At 41.6% G+C, this 26,236-nt stretch overlaps 1 protein-coding gene across 6 annotated transcripts in view; it reads right to left on the reverse strand.

The window, feature by feature from the left end:
• The window catches only part of AFF1 (AF4/FMR2 family member 1), a 162,511-nt gene that overhangs the window by 22,099 nt on the left and 114,176 nt on the right, over positions 1-26,236 (reverse strand). For all 6 annotated transcript variants that reach the window (XM_026660484.2, XM_026660483.2, XM_026660482.2 and 3 more), the window contains 8 exons: positions 25,177-25,263; positions 23,823-23,859; positions 23,278-23,329; positions 13,244-13,298; positions 13,081-13,118; positions 10,995-11,151; positions 7,404-8,315; positions 3,123-3,220 (listed from right to left, as the gene is read on the reverse strand). In XM_026660484.2, coding sequence (XP_026516269.1) covers positions 3,123-3,220; positions 7,404-8,315; positions 10,995-11,151; positions 13,081-13,118; positions 13,244-13,298; positions 23,278-23,329; positions 23,823-23,859; positions 25,177-25,263 — 1,436 coding nt within the window. The remainder of the gene's footprint in view (positions 1-3,122; positions 3,221-7,403; positions 8,316-10,994; positions 11,152-13,080; positions 13,119-13,243; positions 13,299-23,277; positions 23,330-23,822; positions 23,860-25,176; positions 25,264-26,236) is intronic.

Genomic DNA, 26,236 nt, shown 5'->3' on the forward strand with positions numbered 1-26,236 from the left:
GACATCGGGAATGGTACAACTACCACAGCATGCTGTTTTTTCAAAGTGGCTTACCACAGCACTGGCCTTCTTTCTTATTTCGCAGAATGCATTCTCTGTCCCTAGCATCAGATAGAATTCCTCATTACCTCAGATCATATCCTTTCATAAAATTAAGCGGAAGTGAAGACTAGCCAGTTAAATTAGCTTGCACAGAACTGCTGAGATAGAGACCACTGTTCAAGGGACAGGGACGTACCAGTTTTGTTCTGTAGGTTAGAGAGTGAGGTTACCACTAGTGCTAGTTTGGAACTTTTGGACAAAATATTTTTCCATTGCAGAATGTTACTTCATCAAAGCAAACATTCATCCGATGGTTTCTGAGGTTCAAGATGGAGACAGAGAGAGAGACTGACTCAGTAGCCTGATGGTCAGAGCACTCACCTAGAATGTGAGACCCAGGTTGAAGTCCCTGCCCTGAATCAGGCACTGGGCCTGATCACTGGCCATTCTGAGGAGGTGTGTTTTTGGTTTTGGTGAAAAATTTCACGAGGTCTCATTTTCATCCCAATGCGAATGGACACAAATGTCACAGATTTTTTGGAAAACAGAATTCTTATCTTTGGGCCAGCCCTAGTTACCATCAGTTTACAGAGTTTCTCATCATCTCAGGTCAGATTTACAATCAGCGAGCTCTGGCAGCTGTGTACCTCTTCTGTAAACCTCACTTAACTGGCCACTACCTTTGCAGCTTCTTTGGATGGTCAAAATGGTACAAGGCATCTGGAGTGGAACAGGGAAACTGCCCCCATGATCTTTACTGACTGGAGTCCAAAAAAACCCACCAAAATAAATGAAAAACCAACCCATTCAACCCCAAAGCAGAAGTTCTCAAACTGTGGGTTGACCCCCCAAAGTGAGTCATGACCCCATTTTAATGGGGTTGCCAGGGCTGATGTTAGACTTCCTGGGGCCCAGGGCTGAAGCCTGAGTCTCACCACCCAGGGTCCAAGCCCAGGGTGGCAGGGGTCAGGTTACAGGCCACTCCCACCTGGGGCTGAAGCACTTGGGTTTCAGCTTTGGGCCCCCCACCCCACCCGGGACAGCAGGGCTCAGGTGGGCTCAAGCTTTGGTTCTCCCTCCTGGGGTTGTGTAGTAATTTTTGTTGTCAGAAGGGGGTCATGGTGCAATGAAGTTTGAGAATCCCTGCCCTAAAGAAACTCCAGCTCTTGTTGGGCCAAAAGCAGAAGCACATTCCAGAATTGAAGGCCTTCCACTAATAATGCCCTCCTGCGAACACCCAGACATTTAAACATAGTGATTGTCAAGCACAAAGACCTCACCCAATATCAATTGCCTTAGTGTTTTCCCTGCAGAGAGGCTGTCTGCTCAGATAGCTAGACACCTGCCATGGAGACAATTATAGATCAAAGTCAATTACTTTTGGTTCAATTCAAAGTAATAGGACACCACTTCAGCTGGTGCAGATCTGGTTTTATAGTTCCCCTCCAGCTGATGCGGCCAAGGAGATGGGTAGCTGCGTGCTGCACTAGCTGTAGCATATAAGTCATCTACACTCATGCAAAGTTCATTGCAACCATTTTGTTGAGGAGTTACAAAGGCATGGATAACTTTGGGAAATCTAAAAGACACTTTGCAGCTGGATGCTGAGGTAAGACAACATTTTTGGATACTAATGCCAGCTGGGACTCCCGGAGTAATCAGGGTACAAAAGACACCCCGAAATTGTGAAAGTTTTGGATAAAAGATGGAGACAAACTGCCCTAATAATGGAAGTAGGAACAACTTCCAAACCTAAAAGCACATCTGTTCTCTGGATAAGGTTTTGGCTAGTCTACTCTCATCCAAATCCCAATCTTGGCAACGCACTGAGAAAAGCAAGGATACTGCACTATCTGGGTGTGATTAAAACCACAAAATTGCATGCCATCTGCATACTGAAGACAGCACAGGCCACATCTTCCCACTGTCTCCTCAGCAGCCTCACATATGCAAAGGGTGACAGAACAGAGCCCTTCAGAACCCTCAAGCCACTTAGAACACGTTTAGTCATCCAACACCACCAGCTGTGACCTCTTGGACAGGAAAGAGTAGGACTACTCAAAACAGACATCATCTACCCAACTAGGGTCTGTAGGCAAGTTGCCAAAACCGCATAGTTAGCAGTATCAAAGACCGCTGACAGATCTAACAGTATCAGCAGTAACATCTGATTTTTGTCCATCATTAGGTGATCACCAACTAACAAGACAAATGTGGTCTCCATATCAGAACCAAGCCAGGAACCAGAGACATCAAGGAAATCTGAGGCTGCTAGATGACCAAGTTCTTTATCACAACCTTCACGATATTCTTCTAAGCAGGAAAAGTTAGACAAGGCAGCACAGTTAGGTGAGCCACTTACACCCTGATCCAAAAAAGCACTGACGCACACACTTAACTTTAAACATGTTAGTAGTTCCATAGAAATCATGTGCTTAAAGTTAAGCATGTGCTTAAATGCTTTGCTTGACTGGAGTCTTAGAGTGCAAAGACAGTTCATAGCATGCCAGACGCCTCTTCTCTCAGGACAGAGCTATTGGTCAATCAGGGGACAGGCAATCACAGCTTCTGGGTTCTCTGTCCTGCTATACCCAACTCCCATGTGTGATCTTGCGTAAGTTACTTAATTGCTTTCTGCCTCAGTAAAATGGGATCAGTACCATCCTACCTCACAGAGGGTTTATGTGCCTTAATTGTTTGTAAAGCACTGCAATCCTGATAAAAAAAAATTCTCTGAGTATTAGTATAAACTCTTCATGCACAGCTTCCAAAAAACAAAAATGACTGCAGAGGCTGAAAGGTGGTGGGAAGGAACTAAGGACAGCAAGGAAAAGATAAACAAAACATCCCGAGATATCCCAAAGGGCTCAGGTCCACATTTTTAAAGGTATGTGCATACGTTGTTGGCACCAAGTTGTAAAGATAAATTTGCACCATATAACATTTCAGATAACATATATATCACATTAAGCAATACCATACTTGCAGGAAGACAAGGGGAAACTGCTCCTCACCAAAACCTTTTTTTAAAAGAGCTCAAGTTCATGCATTTTTCTGGCATCTCGCCACTCTATACTCACTTCATTTTACTGGAGTCTTTGTGACTTGAAGACAACAATGATTTGGTTTCTTTCTCCAACTTGATTTTCTTCTTATCAGTCTCTTTTTCCACTTCTCCCTATTGAAAGCAAATCACCACCACTTAGACGCTACATACACAGGTAAAAATGTAGGCGAACATAGCTAAATTTGATCTCCTAATGTTAAAACAAAAATACTAAAAATAACAACATGCAAATCCAGATCACAGCTGATTAATCTCAACTTCAGCTTCCTTGAAAAGAATTCCAAATGACATTTTGTCTTGTTTTGCTAGAAGAGATTGATTCTGGTGGATGGAGTGGAAATACTTACCCCCCCCCCACCACCCCAAAAGAAAAAGGTTAAGTATTTTCTGACTTACGCTCGTGACAGCAAGTATTTCTAAATCATCTCTTGGTGTTTTGTTGCCAATGAATATGAATCATACAGAGCAATATAAAGCATATAAAAATTCCTTCTAGCAATGTCATTAATGATAAGGGATTGTGTTTTGTGATATGCCTCACTTGCCAAAAAGGAAAATAAAACACACGGAAGAATTAAACCACACAGATTGCCCCAAGGTCATTTCAACAGGAATAAGATACAGGGGAAAACGTGGGGGGAAAAATGTTTGGAACAATTGTCCACATGCTCTAAAAAAAATACCAGCTTCTCAGGCAAAGAGATATACAGAGAGAGCTGGTGAAGTAAGATTTTTAAAATGTATTACAAGATCTGTGGAAATCATGTGTGTATATTTGTTGAATTATCAACTTGGTGAAAAACTTAAAAACTATTTTAATATGGAAATACTGCAAAATTTGAAGGAGTGAATCGATCTGCCCTGCCCACATAGCAGTTGGTACTAACCACACGCGTGTGAAGATTCTCACTAAAAAGGTGAGGGCATCACCTCATAAAGGGCTCAATCCTGTGAGGTACCAATTGCCCTCAACTCTCATTGACTTCAAAAGATGTGCAGTACCTCACAGGACTGGACACTTTATAAGAGCTGGTGGCCTTAGAAGAGCTTTTAAGAAAGTGTCTTTAGATCGCCTAGCACCGAGTCTGTCAAACTCCTTAACTGAGACACTAGAGGGTTTTTTTTTCCTGAAGAGAAAAAACAAATCCACTCGCATTGAATTGGTATATAGGCAAAAAGGAATAAAAGACATGGGACTGGAAAGTCCTGTCCCCTGCTATTCAAGACCACACCATCATATAATCCCATTCATGAATTTATCAAGCTCCATCTTGAAAGTAATTAGGTTGTTTTCCCCTCCACTATTCCCACTGGAGACGTGTGTCTCCAAAACAATATTAAAATTGGATTCGATTTGAAGCCTGCAGACTTTCATACTGTAGAGCAGGGATGGGCAAACTTTGGTCCGAGGGCCACATCTGGGTACGGAAATTGTAGCGCGGGCCATGAATGCTCATGAAATTGGGGGTTGGGGTGTGGGAGGGGCTGAGGGCTCTGGCTGGGGGTGTGGGCTCTGGGGTGGGGCCAGAAAAGAGGAGTTCAGGGTGCGGGAGGGGGTTCCGGCCTGGGGCAGGGAGGAGGGTAGGGGAGTGTTCCGGTTAGGGGTACAGGCTCTGGGGTCGGGCTGGGGATGAGTGGTTGGGGGTGCAAGAGGGTGCTCTGGGGTGGGACCAAAGGGTTCGGAGGGCAGGAGGGGGATCACGGCTGGGGCAGGCGGTTGGGGTGCGGGAGGGGGTCAGGGGTGCAGGCTCCAGGTGGTGCTTACCTCAAGCAGCTCCCGGAAGCAGCGGCATGTCCTCCCTCCAGGTCCTACGTGCAGGCGCAGCCAGGCAGCTCTGCACGCTGCCCCATCCAAAAGGTGCCACCCCTGCAGCTCCCATTGGTCATGGTTCCCGGTCAATGGGAGCTGCGGAGCCCCTTGGCTGAACCTATGCATAGGAGCCAGAGGGGGGGACATGCCGCTGCTTCCAGGAGCTGCGTGGAGCGGGGCAAGCTCCCATCTGGAGTGCTGGAGTGGGGCAAGCCCCAGATCCCGCTCCCCAGCAGGAGCTCGAGGGCCGGATTAAAATGTCTGAAGAGCCGGATGTGGCCCTCAGGCCGTAGTTTGCCCACCCCTGCTGTAGAGGCGTGTGCAATTTCCCCAGCAAGCCAGTGACAGTTAATTTTTCAACCTGGCCCCAATAAATTCAGCAGAAAGTTACAAAAGGCCAATTTTTTTTCTTCAAATAAGTTACAGTCTCCTCTCCCTGAAGATGTTCTCGAGAGTCAAGTCACTCATCTCTCTGCTCGCCTGGTGACAGAGAGGAAGAGGCAGACTTACCTTTCAAAACTGGAGTTCTCTCTCACTTCCCCACAGTACAGACTTCTGGGTTCTCAAGTTTCTCCACCATTCCTTAGCAAAATAGGGGAAAGTGCCCTGTGTTTGCCCCTTCCTCTCAAAAAAAAGAGAGTAGCTACTTCTCTTCCCAACAGCATAAAAATACTGCTATTCTCCCACCAGTTAAGAGCAAACCATCTGGTGTTTCCTGAAGAGTTAGGAAGAGCTGAGAATAGGCCCTGATGTAGCCATGATGAGTATACTCACCACGTGAACTCACTGTGCATATTGTAATGTACTAACTGTGTATATATGAGCCATTGCGTAACATTATCCTCTAGAAGCGGGCACTCAGAGAATTTAAAAGATCTACTGCTACTTCAGCTGAAGGAACCGTCCTTGAGCTCAAGTGACAGAAGCATTTCCTTTTGTATGAAAGGACCAGGTTTTCAGTCCCAGCTCTGCAGATTAACTGTGTATTTTATATATCGATTGTATTTTAGTGCAGGTTATGGAGCAGAAGTACAGTACTGAGGGTTAACTTTCTCTGTGCTTTTTAGACCCCTACAGCTGCTAGTGTGGTTGTCAGAGAACACTTCAATTCATTTAACAAAGAAAATAGGTCCCCTTTTGAACAGACCAGCCTAGAAGAAGTTGGGCCCAAGGCTGGGTTTACACACAGATTTTGTACTGGTATAATCATTTCAGTTATAGGTATGATTTCTTTCCTCCAGATAGTTATACAACTACAAATCCTAATGTGGATGCAGTTTTACCAGTATAAAGGTTCGGTATGGGCATAGCTATTCCCCTTCCTATACAGAAATAAGCCACAGCAGCATTAGCATCTTTATACCAGTATAACTGCATCCTTGAGGTGGGGTTTTGCCAGGGGGAGGGTATTGTAGAGTAGAACCTCAGAGTTACGAACTGACCAATCAACCTCATTTGGAACCAGAAGCATGCAGTCAGGCAGCAGGAGACCCCAAAAAAAGAAAGTACAGTACAGTACTGTGTTAGACGGAAACTACTAAAAAAAATAAAGGGAAAGATTTGAAAAAAAGATTTGACAAGGTAAGGAAACTCACTGCTTGTTTCATTTAAATTAAGATGGCTTAAAGCAGCATTTTTCTTCTGCATAGTAGAATTTCAAAGCTGTATGAAGTCAATGTTCAGTTGTAAACTTTTAAAAGAACAACCATAGCATTTTGTTCAGCATTATGAACATTTCAGAGTTACGAACAACCTCCATTCTCGCAGTGTTTGCAACTCTGAGATTCTACTGTACTGCTTTTACAACTTTTGTGTGCAGACAAGGCCTAAGACACCCATCTCTGCTGAACTGGAATAGTTCTCACTGAGGGCATCCCTACAAGCAGGAGATAGTGGTGCTCTCCTGCAGCTGATATTGAATGGGTTATACAGATGAATGCACAGCAAGGGAAGCATTTCAAATACCATGCTACTTGTAGCAAAAAAGGCACCATAGCCTCCTCTACTTACAAGTGTTGCTTTGGCTAAATTCAATTAATTGAAAGAGGGAGCAATCCAGAGAAACATTAGCAAAACCGAAGATTACATATTCCTAGAGCTGGTTGAATTTTTTTTTTTTTTTTTTTAACTAGAAAGATTTTTTTCCCTGAAAAAATGGCCTTTTTTGACAACACAAAATTTTGCTAAAAGCTTTCTGAATATTTTTGTGACTTTTTAAAAAACAAGAACATTCCTGAACAGTTATTGACATTATTAATTTGCTGAACTGGTTTTTGATAAATAAAAATATTTAATAACTGTTTTGATAATCAAATTTTATATTAAATTTGATTATTTGAGGGAGGGGATGAAAAATGGGTTCATTCTGAACCCTGTAAAACAGAAACAACTTTGAAACGTTACTAAAATTTCTCCCCCACCTCCACATTCCCTGCCCATTGAATAACACTGCTACCATTGTAAGAACGCTCCATTCCCTCTCACCTTTCTCTTTTTGAGAGACTTGTTAGGAGTTTCTGTGCTTTTCTTTTCCAAATCCTGCTTCCTCGCACTTGGGAGCTCTTTACCCTCAAGTTTCTTCTGGCGACTCCCTTTCCCAGGTGGCTGTGGAATTCTTGAAAGGAGACACAGCTCAATTTTAACCACAAGAGCATGAGGGACGGGGAAATCCCTCAGGGGTGATAACAACGTCTTATCCCTGATAGGCAAGAGAAGTTTGTCTCTATGGAAGTCCTCTCTGACCACAATAGCGGGCTTTTTGCCACTAGTCCTGGTGGGGGTGGCGGGCTTCTGGCTTTGCGCTACAGGGCTGAGGGGGAAATGTTCTGGGGCACCGCCAGCCACAATGTCTTTCACAGGCTTAGGGTCCAAAAATGCTTTAGCAATGGCTTGGTGTGAGCTCTTGTGCTTTTTCTTTTCCAAGGGCTCTTGCACCGTTGGTTTCAATTCTTTTTTATCTCTGGATTTTGGCCTCCCTTTCGTTTTTACTTTTGGCTTGTCTCTGGAAGACTGGTCTTTAACCCCATATGGACCAGGCTCACTTTCCACTTTCAGGCTTCCCCTGTGAGCCTCTTGTTGTGGGAGCTTGCTGGGCTTCTTGGTACCAACTGTGGGCCTCCGAGAGGGCTCCTCAGTGCGCGTGGGAGACTTCTGGCAGGTCCGTTTGCTGGGAAGATGTACCGCCTGGGGAGCCCTGGTTATTTTGCTTGAGTTTTTGGAGTGCAACTCATTTGATTCAGAACGTTCATGAGAGCTGCTGCTTTTCCCTTGCCCCTTGCTCTCCTGATGACCATGTCTATGGACAACCTCACTGAGATTCTCATTTGGTGCTGCTGGTTGGTTCACCTTGGTTAGCCAGTTGTCCAGCTGCCATTTATTTGATGTTGGTGGGTCAGGCTGTAAAGAAAAAAAAAAAAAAGTTTTATGGGAGTTATCTCTATGGATTATTCTGATGCCCAACATATATAATGCTATCAAAACCCATGAAATTTTACCCCTACTATTAAAGGCATAGGAAGTATAATAACTTAAGAGAGAGGTCACACTGAGAAGCTTTTAAACACCATCAAAACAGAAAGTCTTCACTTTTGCACAGGGCTAATTTGACTATTCATATCAGACTCCTGGTCTCAGACAATTTGTATCAGTAAGAGACCTTTCATTCTGCCTGGAAGTTTGGCCCTGGGTTGCCCTGTGCCAGAAGCAGACATTCTTGGCTGATTACCCAGTGCTGCTGACCCAATGTGAGTTAGGATAGTGACTGTGAAATGTAACTCGCTTGTGTCTTTAAAGCACTCTTCAGCTACAGTGAAAGTTATTTCCCACCTCTATTAGGGCACCTAGAGCTATTTTGTATCTATGGACTGGAATTGAGGTTAGAGTGAAAGACAGTGGGGAAAAGAAAAAAAAAAAAACTTTGGCATGGGAACATATGTCAGATTAAGGGCAAATTAAGGGCATTATCACCACAGGCCCACTCTAAACTCTTCTGCTGCCAAATGACCTTCAGGTACATTCCAGCAGCTGGGAATCCACAGAGCACAGAGATGGCCCCAGCCATGTTCCTTTTTTTTCCCAGCCATGCCCTTACGCCAGAGAATAGCAGTCCTGCAGGATTCCCCTAGACTAGGCAATCCTCACTAGCCAGATTCGCTGGGTTTAAGTCTGATTTGTACTGGGGAACACATCTTCACTGCAAACACACACAAAAAGGTGGGCTTTCAACTCAGATTAGCTAACTTGCAGCTTTATTATGAGTTAGTAGGTAGTATTAACCCCCAGGCTCTGCTATAGTCTTTGACTCAACTGCCTTATCTTCATTAACATTTTAGCTTGAGTAAAGAATTTTTTTTTTTTTTAATTTTCCGTGAAGACTTCACCTGAGAATTGGACCCATAAGTGTAAGAGTGTGTCCCCAGATTGCTGGGTTCTCGTTGATGCTTTTTATGCATCCTTGCTACTGCCAGCTGTTACTTGTTTGTGGTTCGTGCTTTCCTACATATTTTCATTACCAAACACCACCTTACTAAAGGTTGTAAGAGACCATAAAATAAAAAGCAACCGCTGCCAACAGGTTTTAAGCAATCACTTTTGTCTGTGATGAAATTTTCTGTATGTATACAGTAAGTAAAATGTACTAACAGCCTTCCTCTCAAGTTTACTTTAGGAGCTGCTGAAAGGATGAAATATAGCAAGAAAAGGACATAACATTTAATGGAAATTAGCTAGTTAGTTCTTCTCCTTTCCCATCACCTATTAATCTCAAGACAAGACAGCTAGGTTTATATATAGGAACAAAAGCATAACATTTATTTCCTTCAGACAGCACCTGAATTTTATCTGAACTTTACTCAAATGAAATCAGCAATTACACAAATTGGTCTGAGAAATGGGAATGGAGGTGTATGTTGGGAATGGGGTGGAGAAGTATCTGTTTTTCAAGATTCCCAAGCTTTTTGTGCCAGTAAATCTCAGTTTTGCCTGTGTCCAAATAATCTTCCTATACATGTGCTCCTACACTTGTAATAGGAGAAAAAATTAGATTACAGGATGGAAGAGGGTTGGGGAGAACAGAAGAAAATTTAAATTGCTATACCCTGACTGATGCATAAAGTGCTGCTGAATCTGCATGTATGATCAGAAATGTAGCCCATGGATACCATTTTACACCATTCTGCTAATTTGGAAACATTTTGTAGGTTCCCTCTTTCCCCCACCACACCACTGACGGAGAGAGAAAGTGCTTCAATGACATGTTGCACAGAGCACAGCACTGCGCCTAACGCTTAACAGGGACTTGGAAAATATATTTTCATTTCGGAAGCAATTTGAAAAATGCATTTGGTCTTGATTATGAAACTATGAAGCTTTATCTTGAGTTTTGTTAACTTGCTTTCCCAACTAGGTCAATAAGGCCTCTAAAGCACCAGTAGGGCAGAAAAGCAAGCCAAACTCAACAGCAGTGAGTCCAGGCACATTCCAATGGAGACGTCCTACAGGTCTGATCATTTCAGACAAAATCTAAGAGAGAGGTTTCACCTCATCAAACACAGCTGCCATTCCATTTCAGAAGGAAATACACTATTCTAAGACAGAACAACCTTGCTTTAAATAGGAAAAAAACTGGTTTCACCATAAAACAGCTCTCAAATAAAGGATCCATAATAATTACATACACAAAGATGAGCCTGAAACATTGAAGTCAAACACTGACCCAAACTACCGGAAAGTTTGGATGCTGGGGGTTTGGTCCTGGCCCATTTCTAGGGGGAACACTGAAGGCCATACTTGAAATGGGGAAGAGAGAGCACTAATCATGCAAGGATTTTGAAACATTCTTTCCGAAGCCCAATTATCCTGTTACCAAGGACTATTTGACTTTCAGAGCTTGTTAAACAGCAAGTGAGAAAGTTCATGGAAGCGGCGTGTGGTTTATAAGAACCTGCATATAGAGGAGGATGACATTTTATCCCAGGGCTGCTTCCCTGTAACTATTTTGGTATTCGGTCAGTGAGGAGTCACAGGCGGTAGGCTTCATTAAGCCTCGCTACCTCCCATACGTTCACCACACAGTACCTCAGACGTAGAAGTTCTCGGTGGCTCGTTTGCTTCGCTGTCACTCGAACTGCTCTCACTCTCGGAATCTGAGGAGCTGTCTGAGTCACTGGTGCTCCCTGACTCCGCACTGCTGGAATGTGCTGATGCCACACTCTCAGGCTGCGATTGTGAGGCACTGCAAGGCCATCAGGAGATAAAATTAGAAAGCAGCATGGGTGAAGGTTTTATATTTGCATTGACGTGACAACATTCGGAATTAAAACAACTTACATGTTGGCATTGGTGAGAAGGCAAAGAGAATTCATTACCATACCATAGAAGAAAGGTAATGGCTCAAAATAAACCCTCCCCTGAGCCAGATGAACTTGTGAGCAAAGTTTCACCTGGTACCATAACAGGTTGGGAAGCTCTATTTATATGGCAAAAGTAAAAACTGGCACTGGAGATTTTTCAAGTCTAGTTTTCTGAAAGTCCAATACTTAATAGGACTGACAGATGCCAGTTAAATAGCTAAAAAAGTACAAGAGAAAATTAGTTTTCCTGAAAAGGTTTTACACAAACACACACATATACACACACACACCCCTCTCTTCACTGCATTTGCCTCCTTTGGTTTCCGTTTCATCAGAAGCATTACCTAGTTGAACTGCCATGCTAAAGTGGCATATTACCCCCAGAACACCCATCCCCCTCAGAGTTCACTTCTGAAGTCTACTTAAAACAGAAATGTACTAAGTTCAGTGGGAGTTGGGACTTACAAGCACAATGCACGTTTTGGAAAGGGGTAAAAAATCAAAATCATGGTGTTAACCTAAGAAAACTCCCACGTCAACACTGATACGTTTGCATGAGTTGCAGCCAGCTTTCTTGGTGATCCAGACTCATACTGACAGAAAGCTACATTTTCTCACCCCTCCTCACCCCTACCCCCAACCCCCCCGCACCCCCACACACACACCGTTACCCTAAAACAGCAGCTTGAGAAAAGGTTAGAAATATCTCTATTCATCCCAGCTGAATGTTAATTCTGAAGCTCTTAATGATTGTTGAGTTTCAAAAGCACAAATGGTTAAAAAAAAAAATCAATGAGAGTTAGGCAGATGACTCATTTGTGCTTTTGGAAATCTCCCTAAAACACCTGAAATAATATAGATGCATTAATGCATGTGTATTTATCATATGCAGTTACTTCAGCTATGCACATAAATTGAGCAACATGCACACGCAAGTGGCAAAGTAAGCCAAATGACAGAAATAGTGGAGGTCCTGAAAATGCCATCTTTGCCCCATTGAGAGCAGTAAAAACTCTAATAACTGAAAGGTCTGTTATTTCATAAGGACCATGTTTCTACTCTTGACCTCAGTACAAACCTCCTATTATTATCCACAGGAGATCCACTGGGGACTGAGGGTAGCATTTGGCTCTGACAACTTTATAGCTTTGGTCCACTGACCACAATGAAAAACTTAATTCAGCTCTTTCCATAGCTTGAGCTTGATTCACTTGTATTATACATTGCATACATGCATATACATACATACATACATCTATCTCAAAGAGCACACGAGGACAATACATTCTCATAACTTTCCATATCAGATGAGTTTCTCCTCTGACTTGCGTGATCACTTTAATTAGTTGCCTTTTGACCAATGACTTTTACACCACACTAGAACACAAATAGCAACCAGATTAATTTATATTTATTCAAAGGTTTCAAATATTTCTTGACTTCAGTGAAAGCTGTAACAAGAGTGTGAGCAACCAGAAATGAACCTCAAAACATCAGCTAAACCTGGCTAAGCACTGCAACCAATGAATTAAACTTCCAGAATATGCTAATCAGTCAGTCAATACTTTTCCCTTTGCCATCTAATTCGCTCTCTCATTCAACTGTACAAAGTACTAAGGGCCAGGTCCTCAGCTGGGGCATATCGGCAAAGCTGCTTGTTTTAATTCCATGAAGCTACTTCAATTCACACCAACTAAGGATCTGCAAAAATCAAAATAACCTCCATCCTCCCCCATTAACTGCGGAGTACAAAATATCAGGCTCATTTTCTTTCCTGTTGCTCTAGTTAGCAGTTTTAGAACAAACAGTACCTTGGAGGAGCAGATGAGGGAGGTGGCTTTTCAGAGACCTAAGAATTTAAACAAAAAAAGAGGAGGAGGGGAAAGGTTAGGTTAAAGAGCTTAAAACAACAGATCACATTGATTTAAAGGGATTTCTGTGTGTGTAGTATAATATGAAATGTCCAAAACTGACCCGATCATCATCACTGTCTTCACTATCGCTGAGCTGGAGGTCATCTTGTAGCATTCTGAAAGATGAAAAAAAAGGAGGAGGGACATATAGATGGACATGCTTTAAAAAGGCAGACTCTAATAACAAAACTTGATCCTTCCAAAGTTGCGTGTCTAGTTCTGATACCATACTTCAAAAAACCATAGGGATTTTGTTCCAAAATTTAAAACATTCTAGTATTAAATGCCATTATCACCTGAGCAGAATATAATAATACATTACCTAGCCTTTACATCTTACACATCTCAAAGTATTTACAAAGGAGGTCAGTAGCATCGTACCCATATCACAGATGAGGAAACTGAGGCACAGGGGAGAAGTGACTTGTCCAAGGTCACCCAGCCAGCTATTGGCAGACCTAGGCATATCTGACGGAGTAGGGAGTGGGGTGGATTGACCTGGGAATGTTGCGTGGGAGTTTTACTGGGACTGTCTGCATTGGAGATGGGGATATCAGAGTGTGACTTCACTTGAGGGACTATACCTGAGCATGTAACCTGAGCCCAGGAGGGGGGTTGGGGTCAGGTGACACCTTTGCCTGGGAAACTAGACAAAGGCTGGAGGGGAGAGGTGGAAGGGATGCTGGGTGAGACTGCTGGAGGGGGTTTCAGTTTGGAGCTGGCTGGGGAGGGAGGCCCAGATGGGGTCTAAGCTCCCTGCCCCCCAAGATGGACAGGACTGAGGGGGTCCTGTTGTCTGTACCTACAAGCTCTGTTTTGGACTGTGTTCCTGTCGTCTAATAAACCTTCTGTTTTACTGGCTGGCTGGCTGAGTCATGGTGAATCGCAGGAAGTAGGGGGTGCAGGGCCCTGACTCCCCCACACTCCGTGGCAGCATAGAACTCAGGTTTCCTAAGTTCCAGTCAAGTGCTCTATTCACTAGGCCGTGATGCCTCCTGATAGAATAGTAAAGTGTTTTGCAGACACTAGAAGCAATGTATTGGCATTCACATTGTTTTTCTTGGATTGTGATTACTTCCATTATCACATCTTTTTGCAGCTGAAGTCTTCAAATCAAGAATGCCTAAACCAATGCCAAGTACAAGCTGAAACCCCCTTCTCCCCCGCAATCTTCTTCCTCCTCTACATAACAGGATGTCATGCTCCTGCACATTGCACTAGGAAATGTAACATTTAGTGCAATAAAGAGAAATACTAATAGACAAATTCTGCTCTGATGTCACTGGGAGCAGAGAATGTGCATGCATCCAAGAACAGAATTTGGTCATAACTTATTCACAAATATGTAGATGACTATCACAGAGTATGACTCTTCCAGTTGTCTCAGAGCATTAAGAAGAAAACAGTGCCTTGAAAAGGAGGGCAAAAAATAGCTTAAGTCCCGCTGCGTTTTTTTCTTCTTTCTGATGTATGAAGGCAGCCTGAAAGTCTATTGACCAAAAAAATCCTCCTAACTCAAAAGATTAGAAATTCAGGTCTTAGCTACCCTGAGATGGAGTACGGCAACCAGAGAACTAGTGAAATGATATTTCAAAAGGTGAGAGGGAAAGGAATGTTTATTCAGACAGTTTAAAAATCATCCTTTGTTTTAAATACCTGTTCAAAATAATGCTGAACGATCATTTGGGAGAAATGATTGCTCTGTTAACACACCAACACCCCCAGCTTTTTAAGGTGTGAGAACTCAGAGTAAATTTCTCTGGGACCCCCAGGAAGTCCTCCAGCAAAACCCGGGAAATATAAACTTGACGTTCCTGATATTTCTCAACAAAGTTTTGAAAAATCCTGTCAGACATTCATTTTAGTTTGTACAGAGCATAGCACAATGCGATCCTGGTCCATGACAATGTCTCTCCTAGGTGCTACATTAATACAAATTATAAATAATTAGAATAAAAAGGGGCAAAGAAGTCCAACTTTTAAAAAATTCTTTGTAGGTCACCTTTAAAGACTTAAAGCAGTTTGATATTAAGATGCTGTGAATACACTACAGTAAAAGCTTAAATAAACTGAGCAATTTCTTCTTTTCAGATACCATCCCCGCAGCTAGACAAATAAGCAAGAAGTAATCTCACATTTACAAAGTGCCCTTTATACCAAAGCACTCGGCAAGCACAGATACATACACATTTTCACAAATCATTTCTAAACCACTGAAATATGACGAACTGGGCTGTGGAACTTGGCAGCTGTTTAACAACAAACGCACACTGCACAGCAGTTTAGGACAGGAAGTGGTGAATCCCAAATCCAAATGAAACTGCAGGAAAATTGCTTGGTCAGTCAGATAAGATCTATTTTAACAGTGAAGCAGCAATTGGCAGTCATGGTAGAACAGTAAACCATGATTCCTCTCAGAGCACATGAGGTTTTTCAAGCACCAAATTAAATGACCATAATTCTAAAGGTAATGAGAAAAGCTACACCTTTCCCTTAAATGTATGAGCATGTTGCTGCCATTAACAGTAATGGGGAATTATGCATAGGGAATGAACAGGGAATAGACTCAAGTGATAGTTTTGAAGGTTTTGTTTATTTGTGTTGCTTGTTCTGCTTTTACAGTTTCCTTTAAAAAGCGTGTTAACAAATCACCCTTCTCCATTCTTTCAGCATAGAACACAAGCACCTTCAGCTACACCACGGGAAAGTACAGTTCGTTTTCAGGAGTCAGGAAATAGGATTAAAGAAAACCCCTCCAAAAGCATTTTTGCACTTTTGGAAGCCAAGCCACCTTTCTAGGATACCTCCCACCCAAGTCAAGCAAGCTATCTGAGTACCTGTAAAGCTATGGTATTAAAGATTAAACTTCCTGCAATCCCCACAAAAAATACAAGACATACAGTTACACAGGAGTTCTTGTGTACCTGAGCATAGCTGTTGTCATTGAAATCAGCCACTTTTTAAGTCTTTGCTAATGAAAATCCTAATGAAATTTGGCTCTTCAGCATCTAAGTTGTACAACAAAAACTACTCTGTGAAGGAGAAGATCTGTCAAGGGATGTCAGTATAGCTGCAATCCCAGAGGGTATCCTTTTGATACATACAGGGAGTTAATAACAGGGTTCTCTGAATTCTTTATTTTATTTCCGGATTCCATAAAATAAGTCTCTCTCTCTTTCTCTCTCTATATATATATTGATGTAAAACGCTCCAAAGAAGAAAGAATAGGCGAAGTCTATTCCATAACTCTAGAAACGGACAACTTCAGACACCTCCAACTAAACGCTAACATTTTTGAAACTGAATAGTAATGTGAGGTGTCCAACCTGTAGCACCTTAGAAAGCTTATTTTCAGAAAGTCCTGAGCACCCACGCACTGAAAATCCAGCCCCTTTAAGGTGCCTCAAGTTGGACTCTCATACTAAGAGACCCCAAATTACTAGCCTCTTTCGAAAAATCCCGTTAAATTCTTAAATGGAGGAAGCCAACTGAATTACATATTGCAAGTCAAAAATTTCTTTACCTAAATTATTGCTACCATCTTTCATTATTAAAAGTATTTTAAAGAGCCAACTTGTTACTATTTATGTTGTTTGTTTACTTCTTGCATTTTACGGAGTTTGGACAGTTTCACTTTTATATACATTCAGCTTTACATTAAGATTGTCAAGTGTTGGGTTATAAACATCACAGTGAAATGTTTCCATTGCTTTTTTCCCCCTCTCTGGAAATTTCTAAACTCCTGAAAACAAAGTGAAACAAAGGACTGGCCATGCCAGCCTTAACCATACCGCTGCAATGTTTGAATGACAGTGAGCCGAACAGAGGTTCTCTGTATCTCTGGATTGGGTAAGTACTCCGTATGCTGTTGGTGGTAAAGTGTAATAAATCTTAACTAATCTCATTTTTAATGACGAATTCTTTTATTTGAACATGTTCTTGCAGCTGTTAAAGCAGAGTTAAAAGAAAAAAAATCTGCTTTAAAATGCATGTGTTCCTATGGGATTCTTACATGAGTCAGAGCTTACTGGAAGTTAAACTACTTTGATCCATTGCTTTTTGCATATGCACTAAATTAACAGAAATATTTTTTCCCCTCTTCTCACAAATTCATCCATCCTCCCTGCAAAACCTGTGCTCCAAACCAAGGTTCTGATCCTACTAACTTTACTCACTGAGTAATCCTTACTCAGGCAAACAGTCCCGTTGCAGCTAACTTGCATGAGTAAGGGTTTGCATGATCAACCCCTAAGCAAAGCTACAAGAAGTCTGTTTTTCAGAGAAAGACTAAGCTATTCGAGTATCTGAACTGTCTTTTCCCATCAACCTACATATTCCTGCTTTCTTGTTGGAGTCTAAAGCTGGCGTGTCCTTTTCTGAAATCAACATATTGCTAAAAGGTGCTAGAATAACCACCTTGCAAACCGAAGTTCTCTAATTAATTACAATACAGCATATGGTCAGCAATAATGCAAGGATCTACATACACTATCCTGTCTTAAACAACCGTAAACTAGAAGTCACTTAAGTCTTCAATCCATCTTTCTGATGGGACTGCCAGCCAGAATGGCTGTTTTTTTCTGGAGGGCAATGCAGCCAATGTTCTTTAGGAATTAGATGGGACATTTGGGGAATTAGTCATTATAAGGTGATAACTACCACCTTGAGTAAACTCTGAGCCAGCCAGAAGAATGCTTCATACTCCATTACCAATTTCAAGCCACAAGTTTCAGGCTGCCCAGATGTTTAAAAAAAACCAAACCCTATTAGGAACTTCTTTAAAGTCTGGGCTACAGATGCATTTCCTTCCAAGGCAACTGGACAATGTGGGAGAGAGCACTAAGACTATTAGGAAGTCCTCTTTAATTTTGCATTATTTTAAGAAGTGCCTTCCACTTAAGCTATTAGTAAATGAAACTAGTTGGTTGGCTCAACAAATAATGCTTCAAATGAGTCATGCTTTCAAATAGATAAACAGATAGCCAGTTTCCTACATAACATTTCAACAAGTTGTTAAGTAGACCAGTTAAAGAAAATAAACCCAGACTAATATTTTTAAGACTTTAATTAGCTCAGGAGTTGCCATGTTTTTAGGTGTTGTCACATTCTATTCTGTAGTCTGTAGAAACTGCAGCACATGCACACACAGTCATTCTCTCAGAAAACCCATTAAAAGAGCTTTCTTAGGGAAGCAGTTCTAAAACTAATGTAGCATGCCAGAAAGGCACAGCTCCACTGAATGCACAAGCTGGACTCTCTCTGCAGGCCTGGTTAGCGACACATTAGCAAGAATGAACTTGGCATCTCCTCTTCTAAAAAGAAAGGCTACTTCCATTCCAATGAAGCCAGGTGCTAACTTAAGGGCCTTATTCAAGAATGAAAGCCATCTGGGAAATCCTTGTATGTTCTGTATAGCTGAATGCTTAATTTGGGCACACAGATGCATAGGGATTTCAATCTCTAATTAACCAGCACAAATGCTGTTTGTTTTCAGTCAACTACACTTCCTAACGTGAGCTACTCTAAGCGGCTGAATTTTCAGACAGTCACGTGTATTTTGAAGAGCAAAGGAAGAAAGTGCCATTGTATAAATGAAAACAAAATTCAGAGATGCATCCGTTCAAGGAGGCGTAATTAAATCTCTGGGCAAATCGTGGGTTACACCATTAGATATGCAAATCTAAGTCACTTCTCCTTCACACTGACTGGCTATGCATTTTGGTTGATTACACTTACAGATATCTCGGATACATCAGCGTCTGAGCAAAAACTAATTCTCGTGCCCCGATAAAGCAGTCACCATTAAAAGACACATTTAAAATTAGACACTGCTGGGTGGCATCGGAGAGAATCAGCTTCTCTTTATTTCTAAAATAAAATCATTCTGGGGGTAATGGCTTGCAAATGTTGGACCTGATCCTTCCTTGCGTTGCACTTTGAGTAGTCATTCACACTTGTGCAAAGTGCATGAAGAACAACTCGCTCAGCATTTACTTTTCACTGACACTGGTGGGAGCATTTTATACTCACTGTGCCCTCTGCAACTGTCAACATGCAAGGCAGTGGAGAATCAGGCCCATTGACTTCTTAATGGTTTCTATTGTACATCAAGCAGCTAGAATTTACTTCGTTCTGGTAGGCCTTGCCTATGCTAGGGAGTTTTATCAAGAAAGGCTCACCAGTGCTACCTCTGGTTCAGCTGCACTGGTGAGAGCCCTGCCTTTCTTTAACTGACAGAGTGCTACAAACACTGGAAGCCATCACAGCTTAGGCTATGTTATGTCTCCCACTGATTCAGTACAGCGGGGATATATATATATTTTTTTAAATGAAATTCCCTAATGTCCTTCATGATGGGAGAGAAGCTACGGAACTAATAGGCAGAACCTCAGAGTCACTGTGTGCTAGAAAACTGACCCTCTTCCGACAAGAATTGTCAGGAAAGCGTCCCGCTGAACTGGTGTTGAAAATAGTTTAACTACTAGCGTAGAGGAGATTAAGCACCACTGCTGCAAGCCTGGGTAAAACTTCTATGCCTGCCTACACTAGGGAAATTCTGCAAAAGTCTCCTACAAATATAGCAGCAATGTTGGGAGCCCCACCGTAGACAGGAAGTTGGCTACTGCCAGTGTTTTATGCACCGTATCAATTAGCTGTTCCAAACAGAGTTAGAAAACACGATGTCTACGCTAGGGCTCCTGATGTTACTACCACCAGCGGAAGTGAACTTTAAAGTTGCTAGCTCAAAAAACAATAGCAGTGAAGCCCTGGCAGCACTGCCCGAACAACACTCCCTGGGAACCGGAGTAGCACTTGAGTGGCTGGACTGTGCTGCCACCGTTTCACTGCTATAGTTCACTTATTTGAGCTAGCTAGACCAAAGCTAGCTCTGGTATATCTACATGTGCTGCAGTCACACCTGTGATTCCAGCAGAGATACACCCTGAGAAAGTGAAGGGGCCCTGGAGCTGCTGACACCAGTACTTTTATCTAAAGGAGAGGAAAGGGACGAAGTCATTGCAGGTGGGGGGGAGGGGGGGCGAGAAATCGTTGGTGGGAAAGCAAATGGCAAAAGAGAGGGAAGAGAAGCCAGGTGGCTCAATCTATGGGATTCCAACCTGAGACCCTTAATATGGGATGAAAGGACAACTAATGGGCCAAGATGGCAATTGGGTATGTTTAATAGATCTTGCAGCACTCACATACAAAATCCCTTCAGGCTCAGTTCAATTGGGCAGGAAAGCCAGAACACAGGCCAGTTCTGATTTTTCCCCATCCCTGTTCTGAACAACGTTAAAAAAATGCCTAAATTCATTGCTAGTGGTTAAAACAGAGTTGGGCTGGGGGAACCTCTCTCCAGTTTGTAACATTCAGGGCTAGTCTACACTGGCAATGTTAAAGCGCCAGTGCTTTAACATGGCTTGCGTGGTCACGGCAGAGCGCTGGGAAAGAGCTCTCTCAGCGCTCTTAAAAAAACCCACCTCCATGAGGGCATAGCTCCCAGCACTGGGAATGTGGCTCCCCACGCTGGGGCACTGTCTACACTGGCGTTTTACAGCGCTGAAACTTGCTGTGCTCAGGGGGGTGTTTTTTCACCCCCCTGAGCAAGAAAGCTGCAGCACTGTAAATTGCCAGTGTAGACAAGCCCTCAGAGAACAACATTCCTATCAGTAACATTATGTGGCTTTAAATACTGCAACAATTGCTAAACATAAAATGATTCAGCAATCTTCCTGCTATTCGAATTGCCCTTGGGTAATTCAGCACTCGTTACTTGAAACTTACTCTTACATAAGGCTCAGAATCTATCCATACAGCCATCTGGTCTGGTTAATCTTGCAGGACTAAATTTTATCACACAATACTACTTTGAAACAGTTATAATTAACCTAATTCACTGGTTACTCTTTTCACGTGCTACTAATGCTACGAAGTCACTGTATTACAATTATTAACCTTCTCTACATACATTGAAGAGCAAAATGAATCACTTACTAGCTGGCTTTCCCTACCACCCCCCAACTCCCTAATCCTTTTCAAAATATAAACACTAAAACTCAGATTTTCAAAACGCTCAGCCATGGCCCAACATTGGAGTTTACTTCAATGGAAGCAGAGTTAGGCCAACACTGAGACCTTTTGAAAAATCCTACACTAAATCAACCTGGTCCCAATATTCCTGTATTCAAATTAGCACAGAAAGTATCATTGTGATTCCTGATACCACTAGGAGGATTTCAATGTTACATACAAAGGCCTTGACTCCTAAACCATACAGGTGGAACCCTCTGCCTTGAGGAACCCCACTGATGTCCTTGGGGCCACACTGCACATCTGATTGTATGATTGGGACCATAGGGAGTAGAATGAAAGGATTGGTGTTTTATATAATCATATCTAGGCAAGGATTCCTAAACTTTTGTAAAAATCTTATTTTCCAGTCTATAAACTAGTTCTTTATCAGTGGCACAATGTAAGGCTTCTGAAATCCAAACACCCACTTGGCTAAAAGCTCTGAAAGAATTAAGCAGTTCTAAAAAACGAAAGCTAAATGGATATGTAAATTTAGGAGAGCAATATTTTGATGGAATAAAGATATACTCAAAAGTTTTCTTATAAAAAAGGAAAGGATTTAGTGGAGAAAATTCTTATTTCACACACAGAAATGAGGTCACAAAGAGTCACTTCTACCTTTCCTTTCAGCAAGAACCATTCATCAATAGTTTATGTGCTGTCATAATAGTTTTCAGTGTCAATTAAACTACTGCAACAGTTAAACCAAGTTATACCTAGTAAAAATGTTTTGTGGACTAGAAAATCTCTCTCATTCAGATACAAATTATAAATTTACTGATCTTAGAAAACACAACTAACAAAGAGAACAGAGGCAAAGCAAATAAGTAGCCAAGAAATAGAAAGAAACCCTCATACTATGCAGCTGGCTAACAGACTGTTTGCTACAAACACTGAATTTTTAATACTTGGTTTAAGCACTAACGTACATCCTAATTTTCAGAAGCAGAAATAGAGACTTTCTGGTTATTTGAAAGATTAAAAGAATGATTCACCTTTAAAACAAATAGGAAACCAGCAATAAAGTCATTCAGGAAACTTTTCTTTTGGATAACTGAAAAGAATAATCCAAAAGACCAATATTATCTCTATAATCATAGCAATATCATTATTGGTCTTTTAATAATTTTAATCTATAGTTTCCCAAAATCCAACAGCACACTAAGTGCTATAAAAATCTGAATTTGAGATTGTGAGGATTAAGTGCTTGACTAATAAATCACAACTGAAAGTACTTCTGTCTAAAAGAAAGAATGGTACTGGGTACTTTACTAACCTTTTAAACTATATACATGAAAGGAAACAGAAGTACATTTGCATTTAAGACAAGAGCTTCATGTACTATTTGTAGTTCAAACAGTGTGAGGTGTGGCTAGATATTAAGCAGTGATAGAGGCAGAGAGAAAAACCTCAAAGCATATGATCAGTAATACTGAAAAAACCCAATTCATTAAGAGCCTGATCTAATGTGCACTGAAGTCTCATGTAGTCTTTCCATTGACTTCAATGTGTGTTGGATCAGACCCTAAGTTTATTGAAAGAGGATTGCTAAAATTTCAATCTCCACAAAAATCCAGTAAACCAGGGTTTAAAACAGGTAATGCCCACCATAGGCGCTGACTCTGTGGGTGCTCCAGGGCTGGAGCACCCATGGGGAAAAATTAGTGGGTGCTCAGCACCCACCGGCAGCTCCCTGCCCCCCTGCCTAGCTCACCTCCGCTCCGCCTCCTCCCCTGAGCGCGCCGCATGCCCGCTTTTTTTCCCTGGCTCCCAGCGCTTGTGCAGTGAAACAGGGGAGGATTTGGGGCAGGGGTCCAATATGGGCAGGGAGGGGGCAGAACTGGGGTGGGGACTTTGGGGGAGGGGTTGGAATGGGGGCAGGGAAAGAGTGGAGTCGGGGCGGGACCGGGGGGGCGCGAGCACCCATCGGCACTGGGGAAAGTTGGCGCCTATCACGCCCACCATAATTCCATAACTGCAGCTCACTGAACACATCACCAAGAAGTGAATCTGGTTACTTACGATGTTCCTTGCTGTGAATTAGGCAATGTTTTTGAAGGTGCATCATACTGCTCTGTAAAACCAAAGAAACACAGTTGGTGTTGTCTACCTCATTTGTGCCATATTTTATTGCACTGACTTTTTATTTGTGTTTCTAAACAACTTGATCTTTGGGTCAGGAATTTTCACAGACATATGATGCTCATCCAGCGTAACACCCTGGCTATTGACCATTCAAGACAGAGTTTTCTAATATTGTATAGTTTTATATCCATGAAATAAATATATAACAAAGATCAAGGCCCCAATTCAACAAAGTCCTCAAGCATATGCTTAAATTTGAGTATGTGCTTAAGTTCATCCCTACTCAACAAAGTCCTGGAATTTGTGCTTCTAAATCAAGTAAATCCTTTTGAAAATCTCTCCCCTATGTCTTACACACACACACACTCTCTCTCTCTCCTCCCTCCCCCCACTCACCCAACCCACCCACCACCCGCACCCTGTATGGATGCTCCCTTTATAATATCAAGTCTGGTTTGGATTTTTTTTTTCCTTTTACTTACTCTGATTCTGTATTACAGATCCAACAAGCTGGGATTCCTAGAAAGAAAGAAAGAATAAAAGTTAAAAATTAAAATGTTTATAAAAAGTTGAGAGAGACAAGGTGGGTGAGGTAATGTATTTTATAGGAACAACTTCTGTTGGTGAGAGAGACAAGCTTTCAAGCTTACACACAGCTCTTCTTCAGTTCTTTCAGAGCACTAAACCTAATATAGTATTAATTATAATAGTTGTCTGTTTGCAGTTATCTGCATTTTGTTTCTGGAGGGGTAGGCTCCAATTTTGTAGAGGTGTTGAGCACTCATTCACAGCTCTGAAGAACTTAAAATAGACTTGTGGATATTTGGCACTTCTGAAAAACCAGGCCCAACAGTTTAAACTGAGTTACCTATTATTATATGAAAATCTGTCTTCTTGGTGGCTGACCTGTCTTTGTAATGATGCAGAACCCTAAGATGTACTGAGATAGTTTATCCTGGACAAGAAGGAGATGTACTAGTAATGTCAACAGTACATATATTATTGGTATATTATTTTTTGAATCTTGAAATAAAGTGAAAAGAAGATTTGGTAAACATTTATGAGGACACTTTTAAAGTGATAATAAAGAGTAGTTATTGTTTATGCTATAAACACAGATGAGACCTTGCAAATCTTTGTGAAAGCATGAATTATTTTTGAAGACCAAGATCCTGACAAACATAGGGTTTTTCTTTTCCTGATTATACATCCAAGTTTTTCTATTGCTCAAGATGTGTTTTATAACAAAGAGACTTCAGTGTAAAATAAAAAAGGTAGGAGAGGATTACAGCTGGACACATACAAGAAGTTTGTAGCCCAAACAAACCTAATTACTCAGAAGCAAATGCTAACCTAATTTTGATCCAAAAAGATGGGTTTAAAATAAGGTAGAGCGACTTGATATTTAAAATCCATCCTGGTTTCATTTCATATCTGCGTTTTCTAAATAAAACCAAAATCTAACAGCCAATTGCTGTACTGAAAGAGACGAGCTCAGGTGAACATGTATCTTAGTTGAAAGCTCTATTCTAAGATCATGTCTGCACAATGGGTACTACAGCCACATAACTAGAGAATTGTAACCCCAGACTGTAGATGCAAACTAACCCAACAGAAGGAGTTTTTCCATCACTGTAGAAACTCCACCTCCCCAGACGAAGGTAGCTAGGTCAACAGAAGCATTCTTCCATTGACCTAGTTACATCAACACCAGGGGTAGATTGATTTTTCACATCCCTGAGCATCACAGTTATGTCAACCTAAGTTTTAAGCGTAGACCAGGCCTTACACATTAAAAAGTATGTGGGGGAGGAGGGGAAGTTGTTGGTGTTTTACCTTTATTGGAAAAGGAAATTTTGAAGGCTCAGCTGTGCTAGGCGTATGGATAGCTGTCAAGGGAGGTGGCCATGAGTGGGTCATTTCCTAGAAAAGAATTAAAAGAAAAAGGATAGATAGTAAACATTTTTCAACTACTGATACCCAGGTGAATTTCTACACCATTCATATTAATATACTGAAAAGTCCTTGATGGGCCTGCTTATAGCTAGAAGATTATTTAGAAAACATTTCCTGTGAAATTTACATTCTGGTCATTCTCAATACAAAGCTATGGCCCCTAACTTACAAACACTTACACACGGGAGCAGTCCCACTGAAGACTGTGTAAAGTTAAGTACATGTCTAAGTGTTTGCAGGATTGGGGCCTAATACATTTCAGCTATTAGATGTAGTAAAGGCAGATGCAAATAAAAATTTAATGCAAGCTCTTTAGCTTTCAAAGTGCAGGACTTCCCTATTATGGAAATTATCACAGTCACTGATGGTGACACAATGGATAAATAACTGATGCCATTTTAGAAGGCTTTCCATAATACCAGGGGGTCAACCAGCGAACTCTGGTTGCAATTGATCTTCTCTTTATTATCTTTTTTTAAGCAACCCACTCAGATTTGGAGCTGAAACTGCCTCCATTGGCACCATTAAAAACTGAGCATTCACTGCTCCAGGTACTTGTGGTATGACTTAATCCTTCAGAAGCCGGTTATCCTGAGATTAATAAGTTTTAATGCCAGAATGGAGCACTATGATCACTTCGTCTGATCTCCTACATAACATGGGCCATAAAATTTCATCCAATAATTACTGTATTGGACCCAACAACTTGTGGTTGAACTAGCACATCCCTTTTAGACAGGGGGAGTCAATAGACACTTTTGAATGGACAGCCAAATCTGTTTACTTATTTATCATCATATCATCATTATTGCAGTGTGAAAAGTGTTTCTCTAGAGTCTGGACCTTGATTATACCTTGACCAAGAAATTTGGACCTTGAAAAAAAAAAATTTTAATTGACTACCCCTGCTTTTAGGAATAGATGCGGTCTCAATTTAAAA

Source organism: Terrapene carolina, unplaced genomic scaffold (genome assembly GCF_002925995.2).
Source record: "Terrapene carolina triunguis isolate 2854851 unplaced genomic scaffold, T_m_triunguis-2.0 Scaffold789, whole genome shotgun sequence".
Classification (NCBI taxonomy): Eukaryota; Metazoa; Chordata; order Testudines; family Emydidae; genus Terrapene; species Terrapene triunguis.